The sequence below is a fragment of the Abrus precatorius genome, unplaced genomic scaffold (genome assembly GCF_003935025.1).
Source record: "Abrus precatorius isolate BTA unplaced genomic scaffold, Abrus_2018 Scaffold8, whole genome shotgun sequence".
Lineage (NCBI taxonomy): Eukaryota > Viridiplantae > Streptophyta > Magnoliopsida > Fabales > Fabaceae > Abrus > Abrus precatorius.
This window is the reverse complement of record NW_020874428.1, coordinates 24,134,225-24,147,959: the sequence shown is the minus strand read 5'-3', so window position 1 is coordinate 24,147,959 and position 13,735 is coordinate 24,134,225. Positions and strand designations below refer to the sequence as shown.

At 31.4% G+C, this 13,735-nt stretch overlaps 3 protein-coding genes and 1 non-coding gene across 5 annotated transcripts; 2 read left to right on the top strand and 2 right to left on the bottom strand.

The window, feature by feature from the left end:
• Positions 1 to 203: 203 nt before the first annotated feature.
• LOC113845872 (ferritin-4, chloroplastic) lies at positions 204 to 2,723 on the top strand. Its single transcript, XM_027473533.1, has 8 exons — positions 204 to 601; positions 736 to 819; positions 1,037 to 1,097; positions 1,201 to 1,288; positions 1,895 to 1,956; positions 2,078 to 2,143; positions 2,297 to 2,360; positions 2,494 to 2,723. Exons 1-8 carry the CDS (start codon positions 303 to 305, stop codon positions 2,544 to 2,546), a joined length of 777 nt encoding a protein of 258 aa, XP_027329334.1. The 5' UTR covers positions 204 to 302; the 3' UTR covers positions 2,547 to 2,723.
• Positions 2,724 to 3,557: 834 nt separating this feature from the next.
• LOC113846342 (40S ribosomal protein S4-2) lies at positions 3,558 to 5,832 on the bottom strand. 2 transcript variants are annotated; one of them, XM_027474476.1, is made up of 5 exons: positions 5,688 to 5,832; positions 5,359 to 5,436; positions 5,099 to 5,279; positions 4,622 to 4,719; positions 3,558 to 4,334 (listed from the first exon to the last, which is right to left on the bottom strand). In XM_027474476.1, exons 1-5 carry the CDS (start codon positions 5,688 to 5,690, stop codon positions 3,900 to 3,902), a joined length of 795 nt encoding a protein of 264 aa, XP_027330277.1. In that variant the 5' UTR covers positions 5,691 to 5,832; the 3' UTR covers positions 3,558 to 3,899. The 2 variants fall into 2 exon arrangements, with proteins under 2 accessions (XP_027330277.1, XP_027330278.1); XM_027474477.1 differs by having other exon boundaries at positions 3,747 to 4,334; positions 5,559 to 5,699.
• Positions 5,833 to 9,381: 3,549 nt separating this feature from the next.
• Positions 9,382 to 12,078, bottom strand: LOC113874499 (cell number regulator 13-like). Its single transcript, XM_027512721.1, has 5 exons — positions 11,698 to 12,078; positions 9,952 to 10,286; positions 9,774 to 9,871; positions 9,579 to 9,661; positions 9,382 to 9,429 (listed from the first exon to the last, which is right to left on the bottom strand). The coding sequence occupies exons 1-5, from the start codon at positions 12,076 to 12,078 to the stop codon at positions 9,382 to 9,384; spliced, it is 945 nt and encodes a 314-aa protein (XP_027368522.1).
• Positions 12,079 to 13,617: 1,539 nt separating this feature from the next.
• On the top strand, positions 13,618 to 13,690 carry TRNAK-CUU. The gene has a single exon. It is a non-coding gene; the product is annotated as a tRNA-Lys (tRNA).
• Positions 13,691 to 13,735: the final 45 nt, after the last annotated feature.

The following is a 13,735-nucleotide window of genomic DNA, read 5'->3' as shown; positions in this document are numbered from 1 at the left end:
TTACATTTTTAAAAGATGATAAAAGAAAAAAGATTCTAGATATTTGAAGGGACAAGCACATTGTTCCCAGCTAGACCACGAGGACGCCACGCGCCCAACCCTACCTTTTGATCTGATCCCTCCACGTTTCACTCCATCCAACGGTTATAACACCGCCAACCTTCCCATATAGCCCCCCACACAGCACCGATCCGTCCATCCCTATCCGGTGCCACTGTCACCTCCCTCAATCAATAAGCCTTTTCCGTTCTGTTTTCATCTGTTTTCAATTTTCTGGTCCGTTGAAATCCCACAGCAACACCATGCTTCTCAGAGCCGCTGCCACTGCTTCTGCTTCAACCCTGTCTCTTTTCAACTCGAACACTGAACAGTCGCGTTCATTTCCCGTTCGTTATTCATACTCCTTTGGAAAAAAGGATAGTGGATTGGTGGTTTGTGCCACCAAGGGATCCACCAACAACCGTGTCCTAACCGGTGTGGTTTTTGAACCATTTGAAGAAGTGAAGAAGGAGCTCGATCTCGTTCCCACTGTTCCGCAAGTTTCTCTCGCTCGTCAGAAATTCGTTGATGATTCTGAAGCTGCAGTTAACGAGCAAATCAAGTTGCTCTCTCTCTCTCTCTCTCTCTCTCTCTCTCTCTCCCCTATGTGATTTATATATAATTTTTTTTTTATCGATTTTGTTTGTTAATTTTCGTTCTGATTATTATTTTATTTTATTTGTTTATTGGTTACAGTGTGGAATACAATGTGTCGTACGTGTACCATGCTATGTTTGCGTTCTTTGATAGGGACAATGTTGCGCTCAGGGGTCTTGCCAAGTGAGTAACGGTTTTGTTGTTTTCAGGATTTTTCATTTAAGGTGTGTTTGGATAAATAGTTTGATTAATCACTTATTGAAGTTCTTATCAAATGAAAGCTTATTAGCTTCTACATGAAGCTTATGGAAATGAGTTATTCCAAATATTCCCCTGTTTTGGTTTGATTTGTTTGTTGTGTGTGATTATTGGTTGTCAATGGTTGCGATTGTTTTTGTAGGTTTTTTAAGGAATCGAGTGAAGAGGAAAGAGAGCACGCTGAGAAATTAATGAAGTATCAGGTGTTTGGTTTTGAATTATTTCGTATAGTGTGTTTTCTCAATCTTGTAAGGTGATGCTGAATTCTTATTTTGTCTGTGTTACTGAATTTTGGTTTGGTTTCAGAACAAACGTGGTGGAAAAGTGAAGCTGCAGTCTATAGTGATGCCGCTTTCTGAGTTTGATCATGCAGATAAGGGAGATGCGCTGCATGGTTAGTGTCTCTGGCCTTCTCCTTTTGAGTATTTTGAGTTCATATTTTGGTTTCTATAATTGGAAATGGAATTTGTTTCTTTTTCTGCGATGTCCTGTTACCAATTCTCATCATTGAAATTGAAAGGGTAGATGAGTTTAAATTGTTAAATGAAAAGGAATTGAAGAAACTATTAAGGTGAAGGTCAATTTATTTGATTACTCCACAAGTCACTCACTCAGTTTATTGCTTTGTTTTCATTTTTGTGAAATAGAGGCTTCACCCCCTTAATTTTGACTTGGATTGTGTTTGTGACCTGTGGTCAAGTTCTTTTGTCATTACTTAATTGAAAATTATTACATTGAGTATTATACGTTGTTTATATTCTACAGTCAATACAATAGTTACCGTGTCTTACTTTAAATCTTGTGATTCAATAGTCATACAACAGTTTTAACGACTCGAAAACCTCCTTGATCTCACGATTTCTATTTGTTAATTTGATACCAGCAGTTATTTGGTCTTGTTTCTGATAATATCTGCATCTTTACGATTTTTACTTTCTGCAGTTCTCAAATGGATTTTCTATTTGTCAGAGAACTAAATATGTTTTTTCTCTTATTGCAGCAATGGAACTCGCTCTGTCATTGGAGAAGCTAACGAACGAAAAGCTCCTTAAGTTGCACAGTGTAAGATAAGTTTGTTGGGTCTTGATGCTGCATGTGCTATGTTTCACTGGTTTGATTCATGTCGACAAGAGATTGTTAAAATGAAAAATTCATTCGTTTTAACTTGATTATTGTTTGACAGGTTGCCACAAAGAACGGTGACGTGCAGTTGGCAGACTTTGTGGAAAGTGAGTTTTTGGGCGAACAGGTATGAATAACTTTGGTGTTGTAACGAATATATTTTTTTCTCTTACAAGTGTAAGAAATTGTACGTATTTATATTTTATGCATTGCATTTGGCAAAGACTGCTAGGAAACTCAAATCGATCCAAATTCTGATATTGAATTGATTATTTCGTAGGTTGAAGCCATCAAAAAAATGTCCGAGTATGTTGCTCAGCTCAGAAGAGTTGGCAAAGGACATGGTAAAAATTTATAATTCTGCTAAGAAACTTTTCCTGGATTTTTTCTCGTGAAAAAGTTGGTCTAATTTTCTTATGCACCAAAGTAAGATATTCTATATGTTAAGTTAGTGTGTTTCTTTTTTGGGACTTTCAGGTGTCTGGCACTTTGATCAGATGCTGCTCCATGAGGAAGGAGCTGCAGCTTGATGATTATATTCTGCCCCCCTCCCTCTTCTAGTCATTGTTTCTTTTGTCTATCTAAGAGACCTTTAAGTCTTTTTTGCTAGTAGTTGAAACTGAACTATGGCTGAATAAAATCAACGTGGATTGGTTTCGGTCATCTTGATATTTTGCAGTTCATTTACTAGTCGATGCATGTTTTCTACGAATCTTCCATCGAAATGCAACTTGAGTAGTTTAGCTAACACTGAATTCACCAAATGCCAGATAAAAGTGTTTTGACATGACGTCACTAATATCAGGCTTCCTAACACTGAATTCACCAAATGCCAGATGAAAGTGTTTTGACATGACGTCACTAATACCGTGCTTCCTTTTTGTTCAATTAGTTTCATGGCTCGTAAGGTCATTCTTATATATGGGTGAACTATGTGAGCGTTGCATATCGTTTTCTTATTAGCGGGTATTTGGAAATAATTGAAGTTATATATCATTGCTTAGAACTGTAGTTACTAGCAATTACGATTGAGTTTTGAAATCAAATAGTAGAATATGAAAGAAACATACTTTCGTTTCGGTCAAAGTATTGCCAAGCTGATGTCCTGAAATGCATGAACCCATATAATACTAAGCTTCGGTTTGTGTAGTCCCCTACATTCAAGTTGATTTTTTTTTGTAGTCAATCTGGCTATTTACTAAAAACATTCTCATTTTAAAATTGAACTACAAAGAAATGACAATAACCAGTTAATATAGTTTGTAACATTTCGTTATGGCCTGAGCAGTACAACTGATATTTATCCTCGTGAGAAAATACGTTTTTATTCTTTAACAAATGCGGCACACTTGGATTAAGTTGCAAATATAGAACAATTCTTTCCATATTAACTACATGTGAAATAAATGTACTTTTGAACCGAATTTTTCGATCAATCGGCCGCCAATGTTACGAGACATTTCATGAAATGAAAATATAAAACTTCCGGCAAAGCAAATGCCGCGAATGTGTCGGACTGAAAAAAAAATCAATGCCATGAAAATAGTCATGGCAGAGAACAACTCCAAGACTATAATGCTATAATGTGTTGGATTGAATCATTCTACACAAGTACGCAAATAACCTCATTCAATTCGACAGTAGCACGATCACCCTCCCAAGGGTTACGCCATTGCATTAGGGTAGACTTGACTCTGATTTAGTACGATTAAACTACATCGAAACTAGGAAATGAAAATAATACTTGAATATAGCATCCACAATAAAAGTTGTATGGTCCAAGAGTCAAAATTCAACGGATAAAATCTCGCAACAAGAGAAATTGGAAACCAAAAACATTGAATAAAACTACCAAACATTCAAGTCTAATAATCCAAAGGGTTTTAAGCAGTAGCTGCTTGTTGGGCAGCAATCCTTTTCCTAGCTTCCTCAATGATTGATAACTTAATACCTTTACCCTTGGGAAGTGATACCCATGGTTTTGACCCCTTGCCAATAGTGAACACATTACCCATTCGAGTTGCAAATTCATGTCCAGTAGCATCCTGAACGTGGATTGTCTCAAAGCTTCCCTTGTGCTTCTCCCTGTTCTTGATCACTCCAACACGCCCCCTGTTCCTTCCACCTGTCACCATAACTACATTCCCAACATCGAACTTGATGAAATCAACGATCTTGTTTTCCTCCAGATCCAGCTTAATGGTGTCGTTGGCCCTGATGAGAGGGTCTGGGTAGCGTATTGTGCGACCATCATAGGTGTTCAGGTATGGGATACCTTTCTGCCCAAACTGCACTGATCGAACCTTGCAGAGCTTGAACTGCCGTACACACAACATGCAAGGAGAACCCATGAAACCATAATCATTGAGCGGGAAAAATCAACAATTTATACATGTTGAAACTCAAAAATCAAACAATTAACTACACAAAATCCAGAAATTGATGTTTAAGGGGTTTACTAGCATAGTAGCATCAACACCAATTTGTTAGCTAATATATACTATAACTTGACACAATGAATTCAGGCTCATCATACACTGATATGACTGTAATCGCACCAAGGGGAAAGACATGTGGAAAATACAGAGTCAACAAATAAAAGTACCTTTGCCTCGTCATCCCTGACTGAGTGAAGACGGAATCGGCCTTTAGTGTCATATAGCAGGCGGAAATTCTCGTTTGTTTTAGGGATTGATACAACATCTGTAAAGAGATATAAATATAAAAGAAAAATTATGCCACCAGCCACATCTTTTAAACTATATAAGCATTTATCGAGACAAACAAACACACTCGAAGCAGGCAGGGAAAAGAACATGTATCCCTGGGAATCAGTTAATATCTAAACACCTCTTCAACAACCCAGATTTTACAATACAAACAACCAATATTCAAGAGGGCTTGCTCAATTAATCACAACTCATCGAGTTATACAACAAGTTTGCAGGGACAAGGCTGAGTAAATATACCATGGCACTAACTGAGAGCTTCATGCACCAACTACATCACCCTCCTATTTTAATATAGACTTGATAACATGATGTGAGCAATTATTCTAAAAATTAACAGGCTACATACATACCCATGAAACCAGCAGGATAAGTCTTGTCTGTCCTAACTTTGCCATCAACAAGGACATGTCGCTGCATCAGAATAGCAATGACTTCACGGTATGTCAGAGCATATTTCAGCCGGTTTCGCAGAATGAGTATGAGAGGGAGGCATTCCCTGGATTTGTGTGGTCCAGATGAGGGCTTTGGCGCCTATACAGGATGAAAATAATTCATGTCAGTCTTTTAAACCCTAGAAATCTGGTAAAAAGATTATGGAACTTTCACTTACAAATGCACCACCCAGTTTGTCAAGCATCCAATGCTTTGGGGCATTGAGCCTCTTCAAATGCTTCTTCAATCCCCTGGCCTGTTACAGTCACAAACAACCAAGTTTAAGGCTCAAACACGAACTAAAAAGGCGTTTAAACATAAAATCTAACAAAATGAATAAAAACGGGGTCATATTATATGGATCGCAATGCACCGAACTTAGAGTTCAAAAATAACACAGTAGATTAGAACGCGCCATTTCATGAAAATGGAAGATTAGATTCGAGTGAAATATAAAAGATGAAGACGAGGATCAAACACGTAATGAAGATAGAAGATCATACGAACCATTTTGGTTTGCGAACCAAGCTACTGCTCCACCGCGCACGAAACTGAAGAAACTGAATGATATGCTGCGGCCACCGCTACGAGGGAGGTTATGTCAAAACCTAATATGTAAGTGAATGCTGGATCATGGGCCTGGCCCATATTTCCATTATCGGGTCTTATTTCGGTCGGTCATTTTTTTATTTTTGACAAAAATATACTTTTTTTTTAATGTTTTAATCTCAAAAGTGTTTGTGCTCCCCGTCAAGCACTCACTACACTTGCAAGAGATTAATTGTCCTTTTTAAAAAAATAGAGAAGAAAGAAGATATACGTAAGAATATATTTTTTTATTTAGTTGAAAAAATAAATAAACAAAGGATAAATTCAGATCTTAAAATTTTCTTCCTCTCTTTCCATGAAAGTAAACAAAAGATAAATTTGGAAGACAAGTATATGTTATAACTTTTGTTTAAAAATTAAACATTAAAGTTATGATAAATTACGCATTTATACAATAAAATTATGCAATTAAATTTTTAACTATTATTTTTTATCAATATTATCTAAAATGTATCATTAGTTGAAAGCAAACAAAACTAAAAATTAAACTCCATTATGTGTTCATTGTTTAGGTTATTTTGTTTTTATTTTTTTAAAAGCTGTGGTATCATTGAGCTTGGCCTTTTTATTTATCATACATTAGGGGTTAAGTTACAAAATAATCTCTAATTGTATGAGGTAAACAACGACAATAACATTTTACGACAACAAAGAGCAATTTTTTTAACGAGAATTTAGCCTTTATCTTTTATGTTTGTAAATTTGAATTAAAATAAACTTAAATTTATAAAATTAAAATTTTTCAACCAACTATAAAATGAACATAATTATGTAAAAACTTATCGTAACAAAAAAAAAATACTAAGTTTGTAGAAAGACAATTGTCATTAAATATATTTAGTATAAAATTTTATAGATTTATCAATCAATTTATAATTGAATTAATATCATTGACATATATTTTTTCTAGAATATATAATAAATTAACTAATACATTAACATAAAATTATATAAAAACAAATAAATTAGTATAAAAGAATAAATTACATGTTTTAAGAGATATAAAAGTAATAACTGAAATTGTAAATAAATTAATAATTACCAATATTTTACTAATAAAATTAAATGTACTTTAATGTAAATATAACTTATAAGTAAATATTACAATTACTATTTTTAGGGGTATGCATGGATTATGTTTTTTAAAAATTAATTTAGATTTATTTAAAATCTAATTATATAAATTGGATTTTAAACTAATCAATTTTCATTTTTTTTAAAATAGTTTAAATTTATTTTAAAATTGATTTAAAATCTAGTAAAAACATATTATAAATATTTTTATATTATTATTAAATTAAAAAATATTTAATTTTTATAATAACTAATATAAATTTATATTTACATATATTTTAATCTATTAATAATATAATTTTTTTATTTTATATTATATTAAACTAATAAATATTTACATATATTCTTTTTTTTTTATCATTTATCTACCATACAAACTAATTATACAGATAAAATTTTAAAATTTTTATTTTATTTTTTAACTAGTTTAAAAGTAGTTTTAAAATTTAAATTTAATTTAAATTTTTTTATTAAAACTAATTTTAAATTTAATTTTTAAGAAAAAACTAGTTTTCAATACATTTATAAATTTAATTATTAAAATAAAACTAATTTATTTTACTCATCGTTATATTAAATTAGTGCGTTTTAAAAAAAAATTAGTAATATTTATTAATTATATTATATTTCATAAAAGTTTATAAAATATTTATTATTACTTTTAACTTATTTTTAATAAACGGAGTTGATAATGAAAGTTTAAATTAAAACTTGTAAAAATAAAAATTAATGATATAAATAATAATAAAATTACTATGTGATAATATTTTAAAAATTAAAAATAAACAAATATAAAAGTAATAATTGTTATTAATTTAAAGATATTTATTATATTTTAATATCTTTAATATAATAAATATATTTTAAAAATATTATTTTAAATATTTATTTTTAATTATAAAAATTAAAATTAATAAAAAATTATTAATCATAAAACGTAACAAGAATAAAATTTTATAATTTGATACAGTGTAGAGATTTAATAAATAAATATATAAAATAATACCTCTCGTATATATGAATTTAGATAAATTTAATAAATTTTAATTTTAATTTGAAAAAATATATATTCAATTAAAAAATATAATAAAAAACCAATTTAATTCAACTTAATTTTTTGCCTGGCCAACTATTTTCAGTGTGCAACAAATTGTATTCTGTATCTTTCCCTGCCTGTACTGCTCAATACATGTCATTTCCACAGACACCTTTGCGAGCAACTAATAATTGGACTTCAATTTTTCTGAACAGTCACCAATAAGTTAACAATCCGTGTACTTGTATCTGGGATTCTGGACTCTCCAGTCACCGATCGAAATGAATTTGGCAGCCATCAGTTCATATCATGCAGTGACATAGTTAATGCAAATCAGAGTCGTAAGACGAAGATTGATTGAATAATACTTCAAATATGCATTTTAGTTTAGTTTGATTTGCTGAAAATATCTGAACTATCCAATTTTCATCTAATTGCTCTTATTTATGTGAAAGTGTGAATGCGTAATTTCCAAACTGCAGTGAGTGACTGTATAAACACACGAGGAAGAGAAAGACAGACACAGAGAGAGAGAGAGAGAGAGAATTCACGGCTTCATGCGCTGGTTCGGAGGGGGAAACATCTTTCTTTCTTGGCAACCTGCAAAAGTGGTTGATTATTTGTCATTAGTTGCAGGCACCTCTCTGTCCTGCTTCAACTTCATAGTCATGAGTCGCCAAATAGTAATTAAATAACGTTTTTATAACATGTCACTGATAAAAACTTATATATATTAATTTTTTTATTGAAAATCACAGATCTAATGCATTGATATTATTAAAAGATAGTAGTAATTTTTACTGAAAATTTATTTTTTATTAATTTTTATTGTGTGTCACCATATACATATTTAAAATTTTGTTAAAGCAAAGTGGCTTCTCATGCATAATTAAAAAATTTTAGATTTTCTTATGTTATTAAAACAGAGGAAGCGTGTTTCTGTATATTAAACACTAAACAATTCTCAAAATTTGTTTAGATTAAAAATAGTTAAATAAATTTGGATGATACATCGTATCAGGATAGTACTCCAACAATTAACATGGTATAATGTTAGAGAAAAAATGTATATTTTTCTCTTCTCATATCCATATATTATAGGCTCTCCTTGATGCTTCATCTTAAGGCACTTGGTCGATATTATTCTTGATATCTTCTCTATTTTATGTCAGAAAGTAAAACTTACTAGGAACAATGTAAAATTATTTATAAAATGTTATTCGTGAGCTTTGTTAGGTAGCAGTTTTACTATGACGATGCAAAGTCTATTAAACGTACCTCCAAAACCTCTCAGCTCAATCTCATGCCATTCTTGAACCATTGCACAACAGCAACACATTAGATGCGTTAAGAAGTCATCACATAGACCTCCCTACAGATATATTAATTTTGTATAGTCACTTCTCGGTTCTTGATATTTACAGAAGGGTGAAATGGAAGAGAAACAAACCTCAATGTTAAATTGTCTACGCAATTTCCTTCTTATGCAACAAGAATAACAGCAGCAGCAGCAAAAGATGGAGTAAGCCACTAGATCAATCATTGCACGCAGTCGAGCTGTAACAACTTCCAAGAGGCATCAATAAGTAACGAGACAATACACTACATCAAAACTTTGTGATGCTTTTTAACAGTTTTTAATGATGTATCATATCTACTAATAAAATCACATTATTCACCATAAACTTACAAGTTTCTCCTCTCGTAACCACGTTAGCTATCCAAGAAAATGTTCCACAAGGGAAGAAGCAGGTCTTCAAGCCTGCAATGAACAAGAATATTTGCTTGGTTTATCATTTACCCTCTATGAAATAATGTAAATAGAATATAATATACAAGTAAGGGGTTCAGGTATTTACATAAGCAAGGCTCACGACAGCAACCAAAGAGATCAGTCTTCCATTCTGATTGACTTTTATCTCCAGATTCCAACTCAAGGTCCTCAGAGCCTTTTGCATTATTAATTATATGCCTGTTCCAAAATATATGAATAAGTATTTACTATTAAGATGCTTACCCCATAAAAATCAATGAATGGTATCTTAATATTACCCTGAAACCAAGCAAGTTGGTTCACTGACTACAATTTTTGTAACCTTCTTCTTAGGTGACATGTTGACAACATTTTTTGTGACTTCAATAAGATGTTCAATTACCCTGCATTGTTCTGGGTCATTATTGGTTCTTGATCTCTGTAGTTTAGCGTGTAATTTTTCTTTCTCCTCATCAAGAGCCTCGTGGAACCCCAAATCTGGGTACCTACGGGACAAGGACTTCTCCAGTATATCTGCATCCTTTTTAGATCGATTAGTCTTCAATATCACGTTTTGGGCCTCCATATCTTCTTCATCCAGAGTGTATTCCCTTTGATCCTCTTCGCTGAAAGGCTGCATTCCAAATATCGAATCTTGTAGTAAATATGATATTTCTCGCACCAGCTAAACAGTAAACACCGTGTGACTTTCGAAAATTTATTACTCTTAAACTATACCTATATACTTTGAATCAGTACTCAATACTACTACTTGGATTAAAGATCGATAATTTACAGTAAAATAGTTAAAATTTAAGAATTTTAAGTATTAAGCCAATTTCTTAATCATAGCATCTAACTCTTATAAAGTTTCAAGTACTACCGTTCGATATCATTGGACATTGGGATGAGATCCATGCTACTCCCTCCGAGTAGCAGAACCGAGCATTTTACAATTCCTTTACTCTCGAGTCTTCATATTCGTCTACCATTTTCAAAAAGTAAACAGTGAAATTGACATTCGACAACTTTTGTAACTTTGTCCAAAATTAATCGAAAAAATGGAAATCATTTATTATATTTTATTTGCACCGAGAATCGCTTCACCAAACTTACAAGAATTAGGTTGTTTTTTGGAAAAATGATTTAAATAAGTACTCGTCTACGTTTTTACTAAATGAAAATTTGGGATATAAATTAATTATGAGATTTATAAAAAAAAAAATTATGTTAATAAGTTATTTTTAAAAATTTGATTGATATAAACTTTTAAAACAAATTATAGATATAAATTTCATAAGTTGTTTTAAGTGTTCTTTTATTACTATTAATATTAGTTTAAATAAATTTATTAATAAGTATGTATAGAAGTTAAAACTTAAATTATGAAATAAATAAAATTATTTTAATGAGTTAAAAAATTATGATTTTTTAAGAAGTTATCATTTTTAATTTAAAAATATAAATTATATGAGAGAAATTTTATTTATGTTTTATATTGTTTTTTTCTCTCTTATACTTAAGTTAATTCTATATTCAAATAAGAAAAATCAATGTTTTAAATTAAAAATAAATAAAATAAGTATTGAAATTCATTTATACTTGAGCTTTACATTTTCTAAATAAAATTAAATGTCACTAACTCACTAGTTTATTGAATATTTAAAACGGCTTTAAATGTTTTATAAAGCATTTAAAAACAATAGAAAAAAAAAGTATATAAAAGAATATAAAGAAAAGTGATCATAATTAAAAAAATCATTTTCCTTACATGTGTGTTAGATGATAACTTAAACAAAGAGTTACTAATATATGAATTTTTTTTATGTATTAATGCATGGAGGAGAGAGAGTTTAGTGTTAATGTCATGGCAAAGAAATGTAAAAAGAAAAATGTCGTACATTAGTTTTGTCCAACATTTTAAATAAAGAAAATACACAAAAACAAGTATATGATAAAATAATATGTGATAGAAAAATATAAAAAAATAATTATAAAAGGGATAAAAAAATTGAAAGAGTAGTAAAGGTTTACAGCCTACAAACCTGCGTACGATAGTGATATACAAGAGAAATGAGAGGCACAAGTCCAAGGTAGCGATCGATCTGGGCTTGGACTTGACGGAACTGATGCACCACGCTCCAACCCATGGCAAGCATGTACAAGTAACTCTTATCTTTGCAACTCTCCACCAAATCCAACGCATTCTTCAGAGCCTCTTCTAAACCATCCAACGGTTCCTTCGTCGCCGGCAAGTTCGCCACCTCCGTCGATTTCAGCTTCTCCAACAGCTTTCCTATCATCCTCACCTGCGCCGCCATACGCTCGCAGTTCCCGTGGTGTGCCCTCGCGTTACGCGCCGCCGATATCACCGTGTTTGCCACGCTCGCACCGCCGAACCCCGAGACCGGAGCTAAGTTCTCCATGCTGTTTTCGGTTTTTCAAAGTGAAGGGAGAGGAAAAGAGTTTTAATTGTTTTCTTGGGTTTTGCTTTTGCCTATGGAGTTTTTCAATTGTGTGAAAGCGACGCGCTCATTTAAGCCTTGGACAGTTGAACAGAAATGGTGCATATTTGCCTTGGAGGGATGGGTTGTATACGGAGACTCGAGTTATGTTCCCTTTGATTGCCTTGTTTATTTTTAGGTGAATGAGAGTGATCTTAGAAAATTTGCTAAGAAAATTAAATATGTAAAATAAAAAACACTTATCATGTTAAATATTGTTCTGTATTTATCTTTCAATAATAAAAAATTAAATATCATCTTTGTAAATACAATTTTTATTTTTATTATTAAAAAAATAAATATAATTTACATGACAGGGTTGTGAAACTTGGCTCTCAAACTTTAATTAGTATCATGGATGATGCTTGAAGTGCGGTCACAAAAATACCTTAAACAAAAAAAATATGTTTTTGTTTAAGCTTATTTTAGAAATTTTTCAAAGGGAGAGGGAAAGAGTTTTGTTTTCTGGGGTTTTGCTTTTTGCCTACGGAATTTCTGAAGTGCGTAAGTGCGTGACTTGAACAGAAATGGTGCATACTGCCTTGTTAATCTATGGGTGAATAACTGTGATCTTAGGATATTTACTACCATTTTTTTTCAAAAAATGTATACTAAAAATGGTGGATAAAAAATATTATAAAAATATACTTGTTGTTTATCATTCGTAACATGCTCATTGCATGCGTTCTTTTTTTACTTATATGTATAGAAATCAAATTTTGACATGACGTGAGTGTTTCATTATGCCATAATCAATTTTGCTAACTGTTTTAAATATTTTGTTAACATTTACTGAGTATATTTTGCACACATATTTAACAAGCAATGTTTCCATTTAAATTTATTACGATATTCCCTCTTATCGAGTAGGTAGGCACCTAGGGGACCTTGAAAGCAAATTTTAAGGTGAAACCAGTCATATATATATAACTGTTAAGAATTTAATGTAGAGTAAAATGAAAAATTCAATATTATATTAACTCGTAAGCCTAATGAATTGATTTCTTGCATTGTGTTATCTTTTATGTAATTAAATCATAACAACTGTTATATTTAAAATAACTTGCAAAACAAGTAATATTTCTCTAGTTATGCATTATATACTAATTTCATTAAGCTGTGGTAACTATTATATATTTTTTATATTAATAAGATTATTTAATACATATTTTAAATGCAATTAAACTAAAATGCATACATAGTAAGTAAAACTTAAAAATCTATTATATGTTAAATTAAATATATAAATTATCACATAAATAAATAAATATATAAATCTCTAAATTAAATTAGCATCTAAATCAACATGCCTTAAATAATAATAATAAATCATAATTCTTCTTAAAAAAAATATTCTTCTTATGTTATTGCCTGATGCCTACTAAGTATACAACTACTTACTGCTTTATCGCAAACCAAGTGAAATCATGTCAAAGATTAGTTAACACGTTCGAGCAAGAAGCCCGTCTAGCTCAGTCGGTAGAGCGCAAGGCTCTTAACCTTGTGGTCGTGGGTTCGAACCCCACGGTGGGCGTTTTCTTTTTCAACTTTTGTCTTGCCAAAACGACGTCGTTTCACC